This window comes from Eleutherodactylus coqui, chromosome 1, assembly GCF_035609145.1.
Source record: "Eleutherodactylus coqui strain aEleCoq1 chromosome 1, aEleCoq1.hap1, whole genome shotgun sequence".
NCBI classification, from domain to species: Eukaryota; Metazoa; Chordata; class Amphibia; order Anura; family Eleutherodactylidae; genus Eleutherodactylus; species Eleutherodactylus coqui.
Genome location: NC_089837.1, coordinates 209,450,455 through 209,473,417, shown reverse-complemented (window position 1 = coordinate 209,473,417; position 22,963 = coordinate 209,450,455). Strand labels below are relative to the sequence as shown.

Below are 22,963 nucleotides of genomic sequence, written 5' to 3'. Positions count from 1 at the left end.
ACCCCCAGAGAGGTGGGAAACTTTTGATCGGCAGTGTTTGTGTGTGTGTGTGCATGCGTGCGTGTATATATATATATATATATATATATATATATATAAAATATATGCACGCATGCACACACACAAACACTGCCGATCAAAAGTTTCCCGCCTCTCTGGGGGAAAAAAACAAGAGTGAGAAAGTAAAAGGGGCACTATCTGGTGTAGTATTACAAAAAAGCAATTGGAGAGTAAAGGAGTATAGTGGGCACTCATATGTGATGAAGTTGTGCTCAATTCTGAACACAACCACATAGAACTATTTCGAGGGATGGTATTACGATATAGATCCACCTCTGCTATGCGGGAGCCACAAGCCATTATCCTGGTTCACTAGGAGAGCCTTTCCCAGGGCCCCAAACCAGGCTAATAGTAGAAACCAGGCAAAGACAAGTAGGAATCCTGCGCTGCTCCTGTAGCCGCTCATCAGCATGTTTCCACAACTATGCAATATATTTTTCACAGAAAACAATTTATGCATCTTCAGACATATTAAAATACGAACCAAACGAGCTTTTTATACATCACAAAAGGAGAAATATAAAAACAAACAATCACAGCAAATGGCCATATACTTACTGACCTAGGAGGGCAAATAGCTGCATCCTCTGAACATGCAGGCAGCAAACTACCAAATCAGCTCTTATAAAGCATAAAAGAATCAACTCCATGTCTCCCAAAAGAGGAAGAACAAGGGGTGGAGCATCACGACATCAAAACCATATTTCAATTGACAAAATATGCATCAAAACATATCAAATCACCATAGATAAATACACAAGTAAATAAAATGCCACGGACTCCTGTTTAATGCCACATTCTTTAGCAGTGTTGATAAAATTCATATGTGGCTATTTATTTATGAATTTTTTTATATAAGGATTTTAAACTATGGAATTTTATTTATTTTTGTCCTTTCTGGGTTTCCTCCAGATCCCAAGCGCCTTTTGATGGTATAGAAAACTACACTGACAGCCACCTTGGCTTTCTTGGCCATCTCTCTATAGGACATATCTACGCTTCTGTCTGTCTTCTTTGGTTAATAATTATCTTTTTCTTGCCATTATAACAGCAATGTGTTCTGTCCTGAAAAACAAAACTACCCAAATCCCGCACTAGAGGTCGCTGTAATGCAGTCTGTTCCAACACTGGTTCTATAGAATCAGAAGGTTTTACAGCAAGTTGAGACATCTGTAGGAATAGTTTGCATTCCAATTTACTGTGCTGCACAGCAGCTGTCCTGAATGTGTTCCCTGAAAAAGCCCATTAGTTAAAATCATGAATTCAGACTATTATTGTGTTTCAGGTTAAAATTTCATAATATTATTAAAGGGGTTGTCCCGCACCGAAAGGTTTTTTTTTTTGTTTTTTTTAAACCCCCCCCCCCCCCCCCCCCCGTTCGGCGCGAGACAACCCCGATGCAGGGGTTAAAAAAACAAACCGCTCAGCGCTTACCTGAATCCCAGCGGTCCGGCGTCTTCATACTTACCTGCTGAAGATGGCCGCCGGGGTCTGCTCCCTCCGTGGACCGCAGCTCTTCCATTGCCGATTCCAGCCTCCTGATTGGCTGGAATCGGCACGTGACGGGGCGGAGCTACACGGAGCCGGCATTCTGCACGAGCGGCTCCATTGAAGAGAGCAGAAGACCCGGACTGCGCAAGCGCGGCTAATTTGGCCATCGGAGGGCGAAAATTAGTCGGCTCCATGGGAATGAGGACGCTAGCAACGGAGCAGGTAAGTAAAAAACATTTTATAACTTCTGTATGGCTCATAATTAATGCACAATGTACATTACAAAGTGCATTAATATGGCCATACAGAAGTGTATAGACCCACTTGCTGCCGTGGGACAACCCCTTTAACTTTTGAACCATTTCATGTTATTTGCTGGGCTGGAACTGTGTTAATATCAAAAATAACTGAAAAAATTGAGGTTTTCTAAAACTTTTAACCAGTAGTGTATACATAGCTGTTATAACTTTTTTTTTTTTTTTTTCCTGCTAATTGAAGTAAATGGAAACCATAAAACTTGGCTAACTGAATGCCAACAGAGAAGTCCTAAAACCCAATGAAAATCTTCTGTAACATTGTCAGTGAATGTCTATGTGGTGAAATCCATGGCGAATCAAAAGTAAATCTGGGACAGAATGTTACGTTACATATATTAAAATCTCAAATCATTTTTTCTACATGAGAATGGGGATTTCTGTAATCCCTTCATGGCCATTATACTGTTGCAAAAAGATCAATAAAATATGTATGAATGGGGTCTTACAATTCACATGGTACAGAAAAAAATCTCTGCAAGTTTGAGGGTATGCTTTGCAGAACGGGCATATTATTTAACTCTGTCCTGTCACCTTACTTAGGAAAGCTTCAGTTTCTAGATTTCCAGTCTTAAACGGGTTGTCACTAGAGATGAGCGAGCATACTCGCTAAGGACAATTACTCGATCGAGCATTGTCCTTAGCGAGTATCTCCCCGCTCGGAAGAAAAGGTTCGGCTGCCAGCGTGGGTGACAGGTGAGTTGCGGCAGTCAGCAGGTGGGAGCGGGGGGGGGGGGGGGGAGTGAGGGAGAGAGAGATCTCCCCTCCGTTCCCCGCCTGCTCTCCCCCACCGCTCCCCGCCCGCCGCCGGCAGCCGAATCTTTTCTTCCGAGCGGGCAGCTACTCGCTAAGGACAATGCTCGATCGAGCAATTGCCCTTAGCAAGTATGCTTGCTCATCTCTAGTTGTCACACATTTAAAGATACAAATTCGATGTTAGATAGTACAAAACATAATGATTTTTCAACTAGGATACTAAAGGAAAATGTTTCTGTGTTTGATATTGTTACATTTCGGTTATGATTCCCCCTAGTTTTCCTTTGACTCCTTTCTTAGACCAGCCAATTAAACAGTACTGGTGAGAAGCAGGTTCTAGTGCTTCGATACTTCTTGGCTGGACTGCAAAATAACAGTAATCACTTCGCCAACTGTGTGCAACTAAATTCCAGCAGTTGTACTAAATTAATAAACATGTGTAGCTACTGACATTTGGCCACAGTAGTTGAGCCTTTTTCGACAGACAATCGAAAAAACAGAATGGAGTGTCATAACACTGAGAGGCGACCTAATAACTATGCATAAATATGTCAGTGGACAATACAGAGATCTCTCCCATGATGTGTTTATGCCTAGGAATGTGACTGCAACAACTGTGTCTAGAAGATTTCTACCAGTGGTGTAGCTAAAGGCTCAAGGGGCCAGGTGCAAAAGTCTATCTTGGGGCCCCCCAACTTCTCTTTACTCCTTAACACAGAGGCATAACTTGAAGCTTCTGGGCCCAAAAGCAAAACCTGTAACAGGGACCCCAACTATAATGCTTTATTCATAGTACTGGGCTCCCTATGTGGAGAAGAGAGACCTTATGGGCCCCCTAAGACTCCTGCGCCCGGGTGCAACTGTATCCTGTATAGTAACGCCAGTGGTTTCTACGCCAACATAGACAGGGGTTCTTTACTGTAAGAGGAGTGAGATTATGGAACTTTCTGCCTGAGGATGTGGTGATGTCAAATTCGATAAAAGAGTTAAGAGGGGCTGGATGCCTTTTTTGAGCATTACAATATTATATTTTATAATTACTAATAGCTTCAGAAGGGTTGTTGACCCGGGGATTATTCCGATTGCCAGATTGGAGTCAGGAAGGATTTTTTCTTACCTTAAATGGGAAAAGTTGGCTTCTACCTCATTGTTTCTTTTTTGCCTTCCTTTGGATCAACATTGGGGGAGTAATAGGCTGAACTGGATTGATATGTCTTTTTTCGGCTTTACATACTATGTTATTATGTATTGTATATAATAGTAATATGTAAACACATGAGCATTTGTTATGAAAGGGTTCCAATTGAAAACGTGTCATGTTTTGTATGATCTACAGATGTAGCAAAGTTTAATTCGACTATGATAACGTTTTTCAACAAATTATCTTATCTTAAGCCATTGAAAAACTATTGTTATCCTATCCTAATATACCAAACACCATTGTAAAGCTATTGAAAGCGCAAATAAACCGTGGCACAGAAAGTTATCATAACATGGTAAAATTCAAGTTAAACTTTGCTACCTCTATAGTACAGAAATATATGTAATTGTTGTATAACACCTTTAGAATCTTTTAAAGCACGTGTGATTATACAATGATCAATATCAGATTACCACGATAGCTTACTTACTGCTCAGTATTCCTCTCCGCTGCAGTATACCATTGAACGTTCCCAACTGGAGACACGAACTCTTCAGATATCAATATGGCATGCAGGTAGACTGAAGAGGAAAGTCTTCCTAGGAGAAGTGCTTATTCCACTGGAATGCTGGGACTTTGAAGACAACTCAACTAAATCATTTACTTGGTACCAACTGAAAGCAAAGGTATAATATAGCAAGTTATATAGAGAGAGAAAATTGTATTCTGAGCTAAAGACTGTAAGCACTGAGTTGTAACTCCAATGTGAGAAGGCTATGAAAGATACAGATGGTATCCCACCGGTTTACAAAAAGAAGAAAAATATGCGCACCTCATAATTCATACTGCATTGTTTGGTTCCAGTAGTCATATTTGCCTTGTGAAATGAACTGACAGAAGCACATATAGCCTTTTTTAGCTGGCTTATTACAATGCATTTCCTATTAAACAGGACCTACCACTGGATAAAGTCAACGGGCTAGATGAGTGACTGTAGCTAAAGCCCCACTGACTGTTTCTCTTTATTAATTTCCCCATACTTGCTTTCCTTTACTTGGGTGGGCTCTTCTTAGGACTGTCTCCGGGTGATCTCAAGGTGTCAACTAGCTGCTCCCTACTACTCACTCTCAATGGTTGACTTCGGACTTGATTGACAGTGTGATCTGCAGTAAGTGGCACTCTTCCTCACCTTTCTCTCCCTGTGGCTATCGGTATCCTCTGAGTCTCTGTCTTCTGTTCAGCAGACACAGCACTATTCCTCTGTCTACTGCCTCTGCCTGTAGGGCATCTGTGCATGCTCAACTCACCTCTTGAAGGGCCACCTAGCTTCGCTTTCTACAGCATATGTCAAAACGAAAAAGGTTTGATACCGTGTTAGGCAGTAGAGCAAAATGTGATTGTTCTCAGTAAGAGAAACCAAGTAATCTTGTAGATATGATACCTTTTAATGGCTAACAAAAATACATGTTATCGAGATCTTTTGAACCTACTCAGGGTTCTTCATCAGACTTAAAGGGGTTGTCCCGCGCCGAAACGGGTTTTTTTTTTTTCAATAGCCCCCCCGTTCGGCGCGAGACAAACCCGATGCAGGGGTTAAAAAAAAAAAAACGGGTAGTGCTTACCTGAATCCCCGCGCTCCGGTGACTTCTTACTTACCTTGAGAAGATGGCCGCCGGGATCTTCACCCTCGGTGGACCGCAGGTCTTCTGTGCGGTCCATTGCCGATTCCAGCCTCCTGATTGGCTGGAATCGGCACGTGACGGGGCGGAGCTACGAGGAGCCGCTCTCCGGCACGAGCGGCCCTATTCAGAAAAGAAGAAGACCGGACTGCGCAAGCGTGTATAATCGGGCGATTAGACGCTGAAGATTAGACGGCACCATGGAGACGGGGACGCTAGCAACGGAACAGGTAAGTGAATAACTTCTGTATGGCTCATAATTAATGCACAATGTACATTACAAAGTGCATTAATATGGCTATACAGAAGTGTATAACCCCACTTTGTTTCGCGGGACAACCCCTTTAAGCTTTTATGCCTGAGGAAGAACCCTGAGTAGGTTTGAAAGCTTGCTATAACATCATGTATTTATTTATGTTGGCCGTCGAAAGGCATCATATCTACTAGATTACTTGGTTTCTCTTACTGAGAACAATCACATACAACATATGTCAGTTATAGTTTTTTTAAGGCAACTTCCCTATTGAAAGGTCCCTGAACAATAAGTTCTTAGTTGTTCTTTGAAGGTGTATATTTATCTTGCTTGATTTTTGATTTGGACTCTCTGGCTTATTACCCAGCTTTCCTGAACTCTCCTTGTCTTGACCTTGACGCTTTACAGTGACTACGCTTTGGGTGAATGCCCCCTGTGCTGACTTTCTGTCTGATTACTGTATTGCATGAACCCTGCCTGTCCCGATCTCTGCCTGTTAGGACTATTCACATTGGCATTTTTACACAGCATATTTTTATGCACATAATATGCAGTGCATTGATTTGCATTGGGGTATTCAGACCTGTTTTTTTATGTGCATGAAAGAAAACTCAGCATGTCCCATTTCGGACTGAACTAGGCTGTTGAAGTCAGTGGAATTGCATAAATACGCAGTGAATACGCGTGACGTATTTACTACATATTTATGTATGAAGTAGAAGTCTATTGAACCTTACTGTGTTTTTTTTAATCAGAATATGCAATGAATACGCAGTTTTGGTCCGTGAAATACACAGCATTTTCACAGACAAAACTGAATAAGTCCATGTGAATGAGCCCTTATACCGACTATGTTCTTGCCGGATCCCTTGGTAGCATGTTTGGTATGTATGACCTGTCTGGGTCAAAACTTCCACTTTATAAAGACTACTTCTGGGAAAACTACCTAGAATTTGCTTACAGTGAAGGAGTTAAAAAGGAGTTAAAGGGTAAAGACCAGGGACCTCTTAGACCAGTCCTCAGGAGTAGCCCAAAGCCAAATCACTTAGTGGTACAGTGTGTCCATGCTTGCCGTGTTACACCGAACCATGCAGCTACCCTTGCTTTAACTTTATGCCGTGACAGGTCCTCTTTAGGTACAGGGCTTGAAAAAGTTTTTCATTAGTCTGAAGAACTCTCTAATCATTTTAATATGATGAAACAAAACTTTTCTGCAATAAAGAAGAATATTTATTCTGCCAGTATATACAGCGCCCCATGTTTGTGTGTTTTCTTGAGGGTTATATAACTACCTAAACTGCTTTTTGACATCTTATGTAATGGCTGTCTATGGTGTTGTCTCCATTAAACTTTCCATTCTTATAACCAGGGAGTCTATGTCTTTTATACTATAGCCAAGAAAGATTGAAGATCTGGCCCTGCAATATCACGGAGAGCTGTGTGTGAGACTCAGGCTTGAGATATCTCCAGTTTCCGGAACATTCCAGTATGATCGTGTGTCAGATGGTATGAAGCTTTAGGTAATTCGTAAATGGTTTACTTTCATAGTAGAATGTGTGTTTTACTAACCTTTTCTTTATGTTCTGAAGTAGTCCAGCTCCATCTTGTAATAAAAAGTGCCAGCAATTTGTCATTGAGACCAGATGGCTTTCTGAGTCCTTTTGTTAAGAGGTAAATTGACAAATCTTAATTTCCAACTTTCACACAAGATCCAGTAGTGCAGAAAAGTTTATGTACTTTTGTCTGTTTATTGATTTGACTAGTTGTCTTGTTCTGCCAAACAAGCAAGATGTAAAGCAAAGGACTCCAGTGCTGAGAAGACAGCCCTGTCCAGAATGGAATCACACATTCATCTATCATATAGCAAATCCAAGTGATCTCAGGATGTCTCGACTGGATCTAACTGTATGGGATCAAGGCTTGAATGAGCGATTTCTTGGTGGAACCAGTCTGAACACAGGTAGAGTCTAATCATTTTTATGATGTATACCCTCGAAAAGAAACAAGGTGTGAACATGGCTTTTGAAATAAAATTCCTTTAATTTGACATCCAACAGTCTAGGACAGGGGCGTCAAACTGATTTTTACTGAGGGCCACATCAGCCTTATGGTTTCCTTCAAAGGGCCGATTCTAATTGTAAGACAGTATAGTAAGGGCTTGTTCACACAAGCATATTTGCAATACATAATATGCAGTGAATAGAAGCCATTGAATTCAATTAGTTTCAATATTCACATTAATGTATATTTTCACACAGCATGGCCTATTTTGTTGCGTACTGTGCACCCCAATAGGCCATTAAAGTGAATGGGTCAAGCAAATACGTGGCGAATGCACAGGAAACCTGAGTATTTACTGCATATTTGTGCACCATTTCAATTGGCCCACCTGCATTCATTTTTGCGTGCCCAAATACGCGGGTATAAGCGATTTTTAATGGCGCAAATATGCAGCGTAATTGTGTGACCGAAATACGAATACGCTCGTGTGAACGAGCTTTAATAGTGACCCACAGTAGTAATAGTAATTCTCATAGTGGCCCTGTAGTAATAGTGACTCTCATAGTGGCCCCAGTAAAAATAGTGACTCTCATAGTGGCCCCAGTAAAAATAGTGACTCTCATAGTGGCCCCAGTAAAAATAGTGACTCTCATAGTGGCCCTAGTAATAATATTGACCCCCACAGTGGCCCCAGTAGTAATAGTGACCCCACAGTTGCCCCAGTAGAATATTAACCCCCTCAGTAATATTAAACCCACAGTAATAATATTAACCCCCTCAGTAATATTAACCCCATAGTAATAATATTAACTTCCTCAGTAATATTAACCCCACATTAGCCACAGTAATAATAGCCCCCCCAACCCATATACTTACCTCCTCCTTGCAGTCAACGTCCCTCTTTTTCCACTCCCGGAGCGTTTCCTCCCTTGTCCTCTCCTGCGGAACTAAGGAGCAGCGGACTCAGGGGAAGAGGATCCCGGGAGCACACCTGACGTATGAGTGTGCGCCAGGATCAGTGTCGCAGCGTGATTACCGGAGGGGAGCTGCGGCACCCCAGCTGGTAATCACTACAGTGTTGAGCGTCCCTTGCACATGTGCTATAGGTTCACGGGCCACATAAATTGAGGTGGCGGGCCTTGTGTTTGACACCTGTGGTCTAGGAAGTCTTAAAGTCCAAAAGTGTATTCCAGCAGAGAAATGCAAGATAATCTGGGCGTCTAGGCTGCTAAAACCAATTATTATACCTCACTGGTTTAAATTAATCACATTTACTTGACCATAATCCTGAACATTTCATAATCTCATACTTGTCAAGTCTCATTTATACTTTACATTTTTAAATTTGGATAACACATAATAATAAAAAGGGAAAAAGTTGCTATATATTTGTTTACAATGTACACTACATAGTCAAAATAAGGGATATCTCTTAAGGGCTTGGTCAGACGAGCATTTTTTTTGGCGAATGAATAGCCATGCAAAAAACCCCACACATTGCATGTAGAAAAATCATGTGAACGGGTGCATTTGCACTCGCATGTCCTGTTTTTTGCAGGTGTGACTTTTTTCGTGTTTGTAAAAGTCGGACATGTGAATGCTTTGATTGGAAAGCATTGGTTCTAATAGAGCCGCTTTTTTTGCACACCTATTCATGCGCGAAAAAAATGCTCATCTGACCATGGCCTAAAAGATTGGGTTCAGCCATTTACACCCATTGCTATCAGGGGGCATAAAATAAAGTTGTCTAATCTCTATAGGGAAACACTAGCTATACATTATAGTGAATTATGTGGAAGATTTAAGTGACTTGTAAAGTCAGCAGATTATGGGAAGCCACCCAAACCTTATTACAAAATAACAAATGAAAAATGTACAGCATCCAGTGTCTAGAAGATAAAACAATATAATTTGCCAAAATTTAGTAAAATGGAAACTCACGCCTGCTTTGGGTTCACCATCACAACATCAATAATGTGGCAATACTCACCATTCCCCATTCAACATGGATATCTGGGCAGGCTAAGACCATAAGGGTGGGCTCACACGCATACGCATGCACAAAAACACGCTTGTATTTACAACAATGCATTCCCTATGGTGTGTTCACATGTCCGTACTTTGCTGGTGCGTGCCTGCAAAGATAGGACACGCGTGCGCCATTGGGAATGCACGCATTGTTTTCATTGAAGCCGCGGCTGCTGCCGGCACCCCTGCATTCTTTTCCAGGGAAGAGATTTACATATAAGCTCTTCCCTGAAAAAGAAAAATTTTAGTGTAAAAAAAAAACAAAACTTACATCTCCGCCGCTGCCGTGACCCCCAGGTGCATGAAGAACACATCTGCCGCCTGCTGCTAGCTGAGAACTATAGCGCCGGGGACAGTGGCAGAAGTCCCCGCTGAGCCCCGACAGCCGTGAATGTTTTTTTAGGGAAGGGCTTCATAAGCCCTTCCCTGAAAAGCCTTTTAATATAGTGTGAAAAACAACAAAAAGAAATACTCACCTGCCGGGGCTCAGCCGCGACTTCTGGCGCTGTACCGGCTCTGTAGTACTGAGCTATCAGCAGCCGGGGATTTAAAATCCCCGCCTGCTGGTAGCTTTGATTGTAAATGGCTGAGCAGTTCCCCGGCTGCTGATAGCTCAGCAGCGCTACAGAGCCGGGGACAGCAGCAGAAGTCGCCGCTGAGCTCCGGCAGCCGTGAATGGCTTTTCAGGGAAGGGCTTCATAAGCCCTTCCCTGAAAAGCCATTTAAAATAGTGTGCAAAAAAAAAATAATACTCACCTGCTGGGGCTCAGCCACGGCTTCTGCAGCTGTCCCCGGCTCTGTCATTCTGAGCTATCAGCAGTTGGGGATTTAAAATCCCCAGCTGCTGATAGTTCAGTACTACAGAGCCGGGGACAGCTGCAGAAGCGGTAGTTGAGCCCCGGCAGGTGAGAATTTTTTTTTCCACACTATTTTAAAAGACTATTGTGATTGGCTGAAGCACTTCAGCCAATCATAATCAGCGCTACCAAAGGCGGGGATTTTAAATCCCCGGCTGCTGATAGCTCAGTACTACAGAGCCGGGGACAGCGCCAGAAGTCGCAGCTGAGCCCCAGCAGCTGAAGGGGGGTGGGTATTTTTTTTTTTTTTTTTTTATATACACGTTTTAAAATGGCTTTTCAGGGAAGGGCTTATGAAGCCCTTCCCTGAAAAGCCATTGACGGGGATGCCGGCAGCAGGATTCTCTGTCATGTGTGACAGCTGCAGTTGAGAATTGAAGAATTCCTCTGCTGCATCTGCCACAGATGTGGCAGATGTAGCAGCAGGGAATTCTTTTAACTAGCAGGGGTGAAGGAAACATCTGCCGCATGTGGCAGATGTGTTCTTCATGCCCGCGGGGGTCACGGCAGTGCGAAGAGGTAAGTTTTTGGGGGTTTTTTGCACTAAAATGTTTCTTTTTTCAGGGAAGGGCTTATATGTAAAGCCCTTCCCTGACAAAGAATGCAGGGGCGGCAGAGCATTCTGTGTTCATGCGTGTTTTTTGCTCGTACCTAGGTGCGCACAAAAACACGCTCGTGTGAACCCACCCTTAGAGGATAACCCTATAGCCAGAATAAATATAGAACTTTTTGAACTTGTAGATACAGCATTTAAAAGCAACTTTTTGATTAGGAGGGAGAAGATATACATCTTACATACATATACAGCTGTAGATACATACATAGATGTTTGGACATCCTTAAATGTCACTGCCCTGTATATTAATATCCCGCACGTTAAAGGTATGGGGGCAGTCCAACACTTTTTGAGTCATGCCTACTTAGCAGCAGAGTTGTATTTTTGATGCCATTAGATTTATCCTTAATAGAGATGAGCGAGCACCAAAATGCTCGGGTGCTCGTTACTCGGAACGAACTTTTCGCGATGCTCGAGGGTTCGTTTCGAGTAACGAACCCCATTGAAGTCAATGGGCGACCCGAGCATTTTTGTATTTCGCCGATGCTCGCTAAGGTTTTCATGTGTGAAAATCTGGGCAATTCAAGAAAGTGATGGGAACGACACAGCAACGGATAGGGCAGGCGAGGGGCTACGTGTTGGGCTGCATCTCAAGTTCACAGGTCCCACTATTAAGCCACAATAGCGGCAAGAGTGGCCCCCCCCCCCCCTCCCAACAACTTTTACTTCTGAAAAGCCCTCATTAGCATGGCATACCTTAGCTAAGCACCACACTACCTCCAACAAAGCACAATCACTGCCTGCATGACACTCCACTGCCACTTCTCCTGGGTTACATGCTGACCAACCGCCCCCCCTCCCCCCCACAGCGCACACCAAAGTGTCCCTGCGCAGTCTTCAGCTGCCCTCATGCCACACCACCCTCATGTCTATTTAGAAGTGCGTCTGCCATGAGGAGGAACCGCAGGCACACACTGCAGAGGGTTGGCACGGCTAGGCAGCGACCCTCTTTAAAAGTGGTGGGGCGATAGCCCACAATGCTGTACAGAAGCAATGAGAAATAGAATCCTGTGCCACCGCCATCAGGAGCTGCACACGTGGGCATAGCAATGGGGAACCTATGTGCCACACACTATTCATTCTGTCAAGGTGTCTCTGCATGCCCCAGTCAGACTGGTAATATGTACCTTAACAGTAACCGCGTTGGTGGTAATGTGGTGGTGACTGCGGACCTAGTAGCGCGGTTTTATTTTGTTGGTTTTCGGAATGTGGCCAGGATTAAGTGGGCCGTGGCGGGGGGATGGTGGGGGGGCTCTCTTGTAGTGTCGGTAAAGGTGAAATTCTTGGACTGCCACCAGACGAACCAATGCAAAGGCATTTGCCAAGAATGTTTGTTTTCCCTGTTGGAGGAGGTGGGGGATGTTTTTGAGGCACTACGTGTCCTCTACACGTGTCCGTGGTTATATGCACCTTAACAGTAACCGCGTTGGTGGGAAATGGCCTCGCCACCATCATGTCTTTGGGAAGCCTCTGTTTCCACACCCCAGAGACATACCATTAGCAGCGGTATAGGCAGAGCCCAGAATTCGTAACATTTCAGCCGTAGCATTAGGACAGGCCCCACTAACATATCACTAGCAGCATTATAGCGGGAGCGCAGTCTTCGTTCCATGTCAGCAATAGTAGCACTCAAGACAGGCCCCAGTAACAATTCCGAAGCAGCATTATAGCGGGAGCGCAGTCTTCGTTCCATGTCAGCAATAGTAGCACTCAAGACAGGCCCCAGTAACAATTCCGAAGCAGCAGTATAGTGGGAGCGCAGTCTTAGTTCCATTTCAGTAGCTGCAGTATAGCCAAGGCCCAAGTTACATTTATGTAGCTAAAGTGTAGGCCAACCCCACACACACTTCTGTACCATGAGTGCAGGTGAAGAACATACAAATTGCTATGATTACACTGTAGGTGAGGGCCCCAAAAAATTGGTGTACCAACAGTACTAATGTACCTCAGTAAAAATTGGCCATGCCCAACCAAGATGGCAGGTGAAACCCATTAATCGCTTTGGTTAATGTGGCTTAAGTGGTAACTAGGCCTGGAGGCAGCCCAGTTTAACGAAAAATTGGTTCAAGTTAAAGTTTCAACGCTTTTAAGAGCATTGAAACATATAAAAATTGTTTCGAAAAATTAGATGAGTGAGCCTTGTGGCCCTAAGAAAAATTGCCCGTTCAGCGTGATTACGTGAGGTTTCAGGAGGAGGAGCAGGAGGAGGAGGAGGAATATTAGACACAGATTGATGAAGCAGAAATGTCCCCGTTTTGGATGGTGAGAGAGAACGATGCTTCCATCCGCGGGTGCATAATACGTATTGCTTACGCATCGCTGCTGTCCGCTGGTGGAGAAGAGAAGTCTGGGGAAATCCAGGCTTTGTTCATCTTGATGAGTGTTAGCCTGTCGGCACTGTCGGTTGACAGGCGGGTACGCTTATCTGTGATGATTCCCCCAGCCGCACTAAACACCCTCTCCGACAAGACGCTAGCCGCAGGACAAGCAAGCACCTCCAGGGCATACAGCGCTAGTTCAGGCCACGTGTCCAGCTTCGACACCCAGTAGTTGTAGGGGGCAGAGGCGTCACCGAGGATGGTCGTGCGATCCGCTACGTACTCCCTCACCATCCTTTTACAGTGCTCCCGCCGACTCAGCCTTGACTGGGGAGCGGTGACACAGTCTTGCTGGGGAGCCATAAAGCTGGCCAGGCCCTTAAAGACTGTTGCTCTGTCTGGGCTGTACATGCTGCTCGATCTACGCACCTCCCCTGCTACCTGGCCCTCGGAACTGCGCCTTCTGCCACTAGCGCTGTCGGATGGGAATTTTACCATCAGCTTGTCCGCCAGGGTCCTGTGGTATAGCAACACTCTCGAACCCCTTTCCTCTTCGGGAATGAGACTGGGAAGGTTCTCCTTATAGCGTGGGTCGAACAGTGTGTACACCCAGTAATCCGTAGTGGCCAGAATGCGTTGAATGCGAGGGTCACGAGAAAGGCATCCTAACATGAAGTCAGCCATGTGTGCCAGGGTACCTGTACGCAACACATGGCTATCCGCACTAGGAAGATCACTTTCAGGATCCTCATGTTCCTCCTCCTCCTCCTCCTCAGGCCATACACGCTGAAATGATGACAGGCAAGCAGCATGGGTACCGTCAGCAGTGGGCCAAGCTGTCTCTTCCCCCTCCTCCTCATCCTCCTCATCCTCCTCCTCCTCCTCCTGAACGCGCTGAGGTATAGACAGGAGGGTGCTCTGACTATCCAGCGACATACTGTCTTCCCCCGGCTCTGTTTCCGAGCGCAAAGCGGCTCCCTTTATGGTTTGCAGGGAACTTCTCAAGATGCATAGCAGAGGAATGGTGACGCTAATGATTGCAGCATCGCCGCTCACCACCTGGGTAGACTGATCAAAGTTTCGAAGGACCTGGCAGATGGCTGCCAACCAGGCCCACTCTTCTGAAAAGAATTGAGGAGGCTGACTCCCACTGCGCCGCCCATGTTGGAGTTGGTATTCCACTATAGCTCTACGCTGCTCATAGAGCCTAGCCAACATGTGGAGCGTAGAGTTCCACCGTGTGGGCACGTCGCACAGCAGTCGGTGCACTGGCAGATTAAAGCGATGTTGCAGGGTGCGCAGGGTGGCAGCGTCCGTGTGGGACTTGCGGAAATGTGCGCAGAGCCGGCGCACCTTTACGAGCAGGTCTGACAAGCGTGGGTAGCTTTTCAGAAAGCGCTGAACCACCAAATTAAAGATGTGGGCCAGGCATGGCACGTGCGTGAGGCTGCCGAGCTGCAGAGCCGCCACCAGGTTACGGCCGTTGTCACACACGACCATGCCCGGTTGGAGGCTCAGCGGCGCAAGCCAACGGTCCGTCTGCTCTGTCAGACCCTGCAGCAATTCGTGGGCCGTGTGCCTCCTATCTCCCAAGCTGAGTAGTTTCAGCACGGCCTGCTGACGCTTGCCCACCACTGTGCTGCCACGCCGCGCGACACCGACTGCTGGCGACGTCCTGCTGCTGCTGACACATCTAGATTGCGAGACAGAGGTTGAGGAGGAGGAGGAGGAGGAGGGTGCTTTAGTGGAAGAAGCATACACCGCCGCAGATACCACCACCGAGCTGGGGCCTGCAATTCTGGGGGTGGGTAGGACGTGAGCGGTCCCAGGCTCTGACTCTGTCCCAGCCTCCACTAAATTCACCCAATGTGCTGTCAGGGAGATGTAGTGGCCCTGCCCGCCTGTGCTTGTCCACGTGTCCGTAGTTAAGTGGACCTTGCCACTAACCGCATTGGTGAGGGCGCGTACAATGTTGCGGGAGACGTGGTCGTGCAGGGCTGGGATGGCACATCGGGAAAAGTAGTGGCGACTGGGAACTGAGTAGCGCGGGGCCGCCGCCGCCATCATAGCTTTGAAGGACTCCGTTTCCACAATCCTATACGGCAGCATCTCAAGGCTGATAAATTTGGCTATGTGCACGGTTAACGATTGAGCGTGCGGGTGCGTGGTGGCGTACTTGCGCTTGCGCTCCAACACTTGCGCTAGCGACGGCTGGACTGTGCGGTGCGAGACATTGCTGGATGGGGCCGAGGACAGCGGAGGTGAGGGTGTGGGTGCAGGCCATGAGACGGTTGTGCCTGTGTCCTGAGAGGGAGGTTGGATCTCAGTGGCAGGTTGGGGCACAGGGGGAGAGGCAGCGGTGCAAACCGGAGGCGGTGAACGGCCTTCGTCCCACCTTGTGGGGTGCTTGGCCATCATATGTCTGCGCATGCTGGTGGTGGTGAGACTGTTGGTGGTGGCTCCCCGGCTGATCTTGGCGCGACAAAGGTTGCACACCACTGTTCGTCGGTCGTCAGGCGTCTCTGTGAAAAACTACCAGACCTTAGAGCACCTCGGCCTCTGCAGGGTGGCATGGCGCGAGGGTGTGCTTTGGGAAACACTTGGTGGATTATTCGGTCTGGCCCTGCCTCTACCCCTGGCCACCGCACTGCCTCTTGCAACCTGCCCTGCTGATGCCCTTGCCTCCCCTTCTGAAGACCTGTCCTGAGTAGGCGTTGCACACCAGGTGGGGTCAGTCACCTCATCGTCCTGCTGCTCTTCCTCCGAATCCTCTGTGCGCTGCTCCCTTGGACTTACTGCCCTTACTACTACCTCACTGCAAGACAACTGTGTCTCATCGTCATCGTCCTCCTCACCCACAGAAAGTTCTTGAGATAGTTGGCGGAAGTCCCCAGCCTCTTCCCCCGGACCCCGGGAACTTTCGAATGGTTGGGCATCATTGACGATAAACTCCTCTGGTGGGAGAGGAAACACTGCTGCCCAATCTGAGCAGGGGCCCGAGAACAGTTCCTGGGAGTGTTCCCGCTCCTGAGCAGGTGTCATTGTAGTGGAGTGAGGAGGCTGGGAGGAAGGAGGAGCAGCAGACAGAGGATTCGGATTTGCAGCAGTGGACGGCGCAGAACTGTGGCAGGACAATAGGTTGCTCGAAGCACTTTCTGCCATCCAGGACAGGACCTGCTCACACTGCTCATTTTCTAATAAAGGTCTCCCACGTGGACCCATTAATTGGGCGATGAATGTGGGGACGCCAGAAACGTGCCTCTCTCCTAATCGCGCAGCAGTCGGCTGTGACACACCTGGATCAGGAGCTCGGCCTGTGCCCACACCCTCACTTGGGCCTACGCGTCCTCGGCCACGTCCACGTCCACGTCCTCTAGGCTTACCCCTACCCCTCAGCATGCTGTATTACCAGTGATTTGATTTCCCAGGCAGGAAATAAATTGGCGCAAGCCTGCAGGCCAAATATAATGTTTCCGCTTTTTTGCAAAGGGAAGGACCCACTGCGTATATTCAATGAACAATAACTTTTAGAACTGTAGTGTGGCCCTGAAAAAGTGACATACAACTTTAGTGTAGCAGAGTTATTAACTCTAGCAGAGCAGGTATTTGCCAGTCAGGAAAGACAAAGGCGCAAGCCTGCAGTAAACCGTAGCTGGTTGCGTCTGATTTTTGTACGTTGTCCACGCAGCACACACGTACACGGAGACCTTAGGACTGACACAGGCAGGCCAAATATAATTTCTTTTCCTTTATTGCAAAGGGAAGGACTCACTGCGTATATTCAATGAACAATAACTTTTAGAACTGTAGTGTGGCCCTGAAAAAGTGACACACAACTTTAGTGTAGCAGAGTTATTAACTCTAGCAGAGCAGGTATTTGCCAGTCAGGAAAGACAAAGGCGCAAGCCTGCAGTAAACCGTAGCTGGTTGCATCAGATTTTTGTACGTTGTCCACGCAGCACACACGTACACGGAGACCTTAGGACTGACACAGGCAGGCCAAATATAATTTCTTTTCCTTTTTTGCAAAGGGAAGGACCCACTGCGTATATTCAATGAACAATAACTGTGTTGTGGCCCTGCCTACACAATTCTGTCCCTGTAGTATCAATGGAGGGTGCAATGCTCTGCACAGACGATTTTTAGAAAAAAAAAAATATGCAACACTGCTAACAGCAGCCAGCACAGTACTGCACACGCATAAATTTGGCCCTAGAAAGGACCGTTGAGGTTCTTGAAGGCTACACTCACTCCTAACACTCTCCCTGCCTATGCACCACTTCTGTCCCTAATACCGGGTGCAATGCTCTGCACTGCCGATTTTGAGAAAAAAAAACAAAAAACACTGCTAGCAGCAGCCTGCACACAGGTAGATGTGGCCCTAAGAAGGACCTTTGGGGTTCTTGAAGCCTACACTGACTCCTAACGCTCTCCCTACAGCAGCACCAGCACGATAGTACTTTCCCTCAGCTAAGTCACAAGGCATGTGTGGCGAGCCGCGGGAGGGGCCGACTTTTATACTCGGGTGACACCTGATTTCCCCAGCCACTCACAGCAAGGGGGTGGTATAGGGCTTGAACGTCACAGGGGGAAGTTGTAATGCCTTCCCTGTCTTTCAATTGGCCAGAAAAGCGCGCTAACGTCATAGAGAGGAAACTGAAAGTAACCAGAACACCGCGTGGTGCTCGTTACGAGTAACGAGCATCCCGAACACCCTAATATTCGCACGAATATCAAGCTCGGACGAGTACGTTCGCTCATCTCTAATCCTTAATAATTATTGTAAATAAGAAACTGAATTCGACGAACATGTAAGAGGGACAGCGATGGCTACGAGGTTGGCACCCAGTTATGCAAACTTGTATATGAGGGCTTTCAAAACATCAATGAACAAAAATGGCCACATCTAAGGTGCGTGCTGCGAGAAAAGATAGGATCCGACCTATCTTTGGTGTGTTTTGCGCAGGAGTTCCCATTGACTCCTATGGGAGCTTTATAGAGATAGAGATACAGATTGTTCTGCAAAAGTTACGGAAGCAAATGTAGCAGTGATACATTAATTTGTGACTATAACAAGTTCCATTTCAGGTGAGGAGGATGGTGCCAGTGACTGCCACCAATCAGCACAACTTTTATGGGAGCAACTGCTTAATACACCCAATGAATGGATGGAAGAGACTCTTATCCTTCAAGTCAACAAGGGAACTTTTCAATTTTAATCTCCACATCTAGGCACCACGTGCTGATTTGCAGTGTTTGTACTTATTATAATTTTATACTTATCTTTATAGTTTTCAGAGATAATGATCAAAACATTTTAGTACTCGTTTAGGGTGGATGCAGCCGGCCGGATTGGATTCCAACTGCGAGATTCATTGCATTGACCTCTTGCTTACCCTTCCGGCGTCTTCTCTCTCTGCGATGCACAGTGCAGAGCCGATGTGTCAGCAATGAAATAAGGCATGCCACGATTTTGTTACCACGGGGGCTTTCACGCGGTCAAATTGCGTCTGTCTGCATAGGATTGCATAAACTAATGCGATCCTATGGCAGCATGCAACGGCGGAAATTCTGAGCGAAATCTTGCTGTGGAATTTCTGCCCGTGTGCATTTAGCCTTAAGAAAATATTTATTTCTTATACTTTATTTTTGATTCTGATATATATTACAGTATAGAAACAACAGTATGAAGTCCCATTAAACAAATAGTGATAACTTTTTCTGGCATTTAGATCTAAGAGTAAGGCTTTATTCCCACGAGCACATATTTGACGCCGTTTTCACGGCCGGCCAATATACGCTACATTGGGAAAGGAAAATCTGGTGAACGGGCTCACAAATGAAATGTTTGTGCACCCGTTCAGATGGCCTGGTGAGCCCGGCGCAAATGTGCCGAGCTCACCAGGCCATTGCCCATTTCCTCTCCCTCTTCATCGCAGGTTTACTTCTCATTCCTCTCTGCTCGTTCTGTGCAATGGGAGGGGGCGGAGCTAAGTGCCAGTTCGCCCCACCTCCTTCCATTGACGGCTATGGACAAGGGGCAGGGAGACAGCGGGCGCTTAGCTCCGCCCTCATCCCGCCCCTTGTCCATAGCCATCAATGAGAGAAGGTGGGGCGTAACGGCGCTTAGCTCCGCCCCACCCCCTCCATTTGCACAAAACGAGCAGGGAGGAACAAGAGGTGAGCCTGCACGGGGGAGAACAGAGAGAGGGAGTTTAGCAGCCACGCTGCTAAACTCCCTCCCACCTACGGCCGCTGCCATGGGCTATCTTTTGGGCCCGACGTAAAAAAGCTCGGCGCCATATTGGCTTGGTCAGGCGTTTTTACGTCTCAGAAATACGCCCACATGATCTGATGCATTGGAATCCAATGCATCAGATCACAGCACATAACAGCCGGCCCATATGCGCTCGTGGGAAAGAGCCCATAGAATTAGAGTGACTTTGTGGCTCAAAGCACCCAGTGGTAGTTCATGTGCTATTTGTCTAGAGCAAATATGAAATCTACCCAGTTTCTTCACTTTAATGTTACATTGACTACAGTATCAAATTTTCTTATTGATTTTAGGAGGCACTGCAGCACAAAAATAGCAATAAGAGTAACAGCATATAATAGATGTGTGGCTTTCGCTGTTTGGTTTATTTTAGCCTCAACATTTTTTAGAGGTGAGTTGTTTAGTGTGTCTTAGGCTTCACAGTGTCGTGAATTCACGGGGAGAAAAGTTGTAACAACCTTGTAACAGTTTCAAGATTTCATTTTTTTCCCCATAGGAGGCAATTGAAGTTATGCCCATAATTGTATTGGCACATGGGAATGACATTGTGCCGTCATGGCCCTAGCTACTTTTAGAAATACTGCATAGCTTCATCTGCATTGTTTCCTTTGTTACCTAGCAACATTACATGGAGAGCACAATTCTTATATGTAAAATTATTGTATAGTGAAGTGCTATATTGGAATTATTTTTGAGGAATATAGGCAATGTTTATCACGACATGCTAGATATATATCACAGTTTATGTACATATATTCTGTTATTCCTCCTGGATATGTATGAGTAAATTGACTATTTGGCCTTACACTTCCCTTGTCAATAGGGTATGTTCTAAGATTTTATTAAAGGGTTATTACCACCTCACCTTTTCAACAAACTTTGCTTCATCTGCCAGCTTTTCCGGAATAGTAGGAGGGACTTAATCCTACCCTCACATAATCTGCAAGCAAGCAGCATTACATCAATGAGGATCTGACTTCCGGTACTGGTGCAATATAATATGTCTCCACCGTAGTGGACATGCCAGTTCAGCGGGGAGATGTCTGAGCGCAGCGAGTTCGGCCCGGAGATGTGTGATATGAGCCCATCACCTGGGCATACTCTGTAACACTGGACGGCCAATCCATGTCTGCACCTATACATCCGGTGGAGACATATTGCACCAGTCCCCTGACTTCCTATGTCTGTTCAGGCCCCTCCTGCAATCATGGAGTGTAACATGATCCTGTCCTGTCTCCCTGCGCTACAAGTAATGCTTAATTCTCCAGTCAAGGCTGACTATGATTCACTGGTGACAGCGGAGAATGGAGCATTACTATGGGGCTGAATCCTCCTTTTATGTTAATAAAAAGGTGGACGCTACTAGCAGGAATACATTGTCCTGCTGTGTGTAAGGATAGGATTTAGCTTTGCCAGTTCAACTGCCCACAGCATATAGAACAGCTGCAGGGCCAGGAGCCATCCTATAAACTAGAATAGAGTTGCCGAGAGTTGGCCGGACAGGGAGTTGCAGTGCATGTTCTCAACAGCCCAGCCAAAAGAACAGAGAAGATGAAAAGAGTAGACAAGCATGGATACCACTACCAGAATGCAATGGCCGTATCTAGTTAGACGGGGCCAGAGAATGCATAGCTGAGGAACAGTTCTGAAAAATACAAACAGCTTCCACTCTCCAACAGATCACCTGACATTCCTGAGATGGGAATACCTCTTTAAAGATGTTCCAGAATTGTTTTTACATAGGGAATGTGAGCATGTCTAGTGGCACCTCTTAAGGCCAGGCTCATACGAGTGTATGATTACTGCATATTACACGGGCTCTGTACACCTGCGTGATACGCCATAACTCGCAGGCAATCAATTACATTGCTTTATGCAGTTCTGCTCACATTAGCGTGTTGGAATCGCATAATACACAAGTTCAAAAAAGAAAGCAACATGTTCTATTTTGCCGCGTATGAGAACCCATTGTTCTCTATGGACTCGTATAGAAGTGTGCCCATACGCAATTTAATTCGACATGGTGCATGATTTAAAAAAACAAAACACAGGTACACTGTGCATAACAGCGTGCGTGACATATGCTGTCCTTGGCCATACAAGTTCTCTGCCATATGCCAGGCCACAGTGATGACCCACGCAGCAGTTTTACGCTTACAGCCGTGTGAGTCCAGCCTTAAACTGAAATTTCATGGTGGTCATATGCTGTTCTTACTGGAAAGAATAAGGATTTTCTGAATAACTTAAAGACAAGCAATTTTTACGATGAATTTCTATAACCTGATAGGCTGCAGCTTTACTTCTGTATTAGAATGGAGTGTATTTTGCATGCACTATTATATTATAGTGGATACCATGTTAAGGACATTATTGTTATTAAACCATTCTTATGCCTGAACTTGTTCTTAATTTGCAGGGTTTCTTCTATTTAAGATATTTTATCATTGGCCTTGTAAAGTATGTACATGATAGTAACACTCTTTAAGTAAAGTGTATTTTAACTAGTTCTTCCAACGTATGCTTGTGGTTTGAAATCTTTTAGGTAAACTTTTGTCATATCAGTCTGAACAAATTTTTGTATTGAATCTGTGACAAAATCAGCATGTAGCAATACTTTACTACTTTTATCATTGCTAATGTTTTTAGGGGAGAAATTAGCTTTTGTCTAGTATCTGTGTGGAGGCTTTTGTACAGATCCTCAGGAGGAATACAGTTTGGGGGAAACCAGTTATCTATACAGCATAATAGGGGACACAGCATGACTTTTCTTTCCTATACACAAGCACACGGAATGCATTCAAAATACATCCATCAATATCTACAGTGGGTAAATTACTACCATGTCACAGCTCTACACTACATGGAACTGGTAAAGAGCCATAATATACAGTTGGGTACATGAGCACCAATGGCTTATTCATATGTGTACTACTTTTTTTGTAAATCCCCATGATGGGATCTAATCTAGTTATGGATGTTAAAGGGATTGTCCAGTTACTATTATTCAACAGGACTTTAAAGTGTGAAAATAGAGATATACACTTAGCAAACTGAGGCTTCTGGCATCCAGCATTGCAAAATGCTGTGGCCCCAGGGTGTGTTGTGACCGATGCCAATGAGAAGCAGCAGTGTCACGTTCTTGAACTACTGGCATCATGGTGCTCAGAATGGGAGT

The 22,963-nt window shown here is 45.7% G+C and overlaps 1 protein-coding gene across 1 annotated transcript in view; it reads left to right on the top strand.

Annotated features, from left to right (window-relative positions):
- Positions 1-19,560, top strand: part of SYTL3 (synaptotagmin like 3) — an 83,661-nt gene extending 64,101 nt beyond the window's left edge. Inside the window, exons 12-16 of the mRNA XM_066605480.1 lie at positions 4,278-4,448; positions 7,089-7,200; positions 7,284-7,365; positions 7,458-7,654; positions 18,603-19,560. Of these exons, the coding sequence (XP_066461577.1) occupies positions 4,278-4,448; positions 7,089-7,200; positions 7,284-7,365; positions 7,458-7,654; positions 18,603-18,733 (693 nt within the window). The 3' untranslated portion in view covers positions 18,734-19,560. The remainder of the gene's footprint in view (positions 1-4,277; positions 4,449-7,088; positions 7,201-7,283; positions 7,366-7,457; positions 7,655-18,602) is intronic.
- Positions 19,561-22,963: the final 3,403 nt, after the last annotated feature.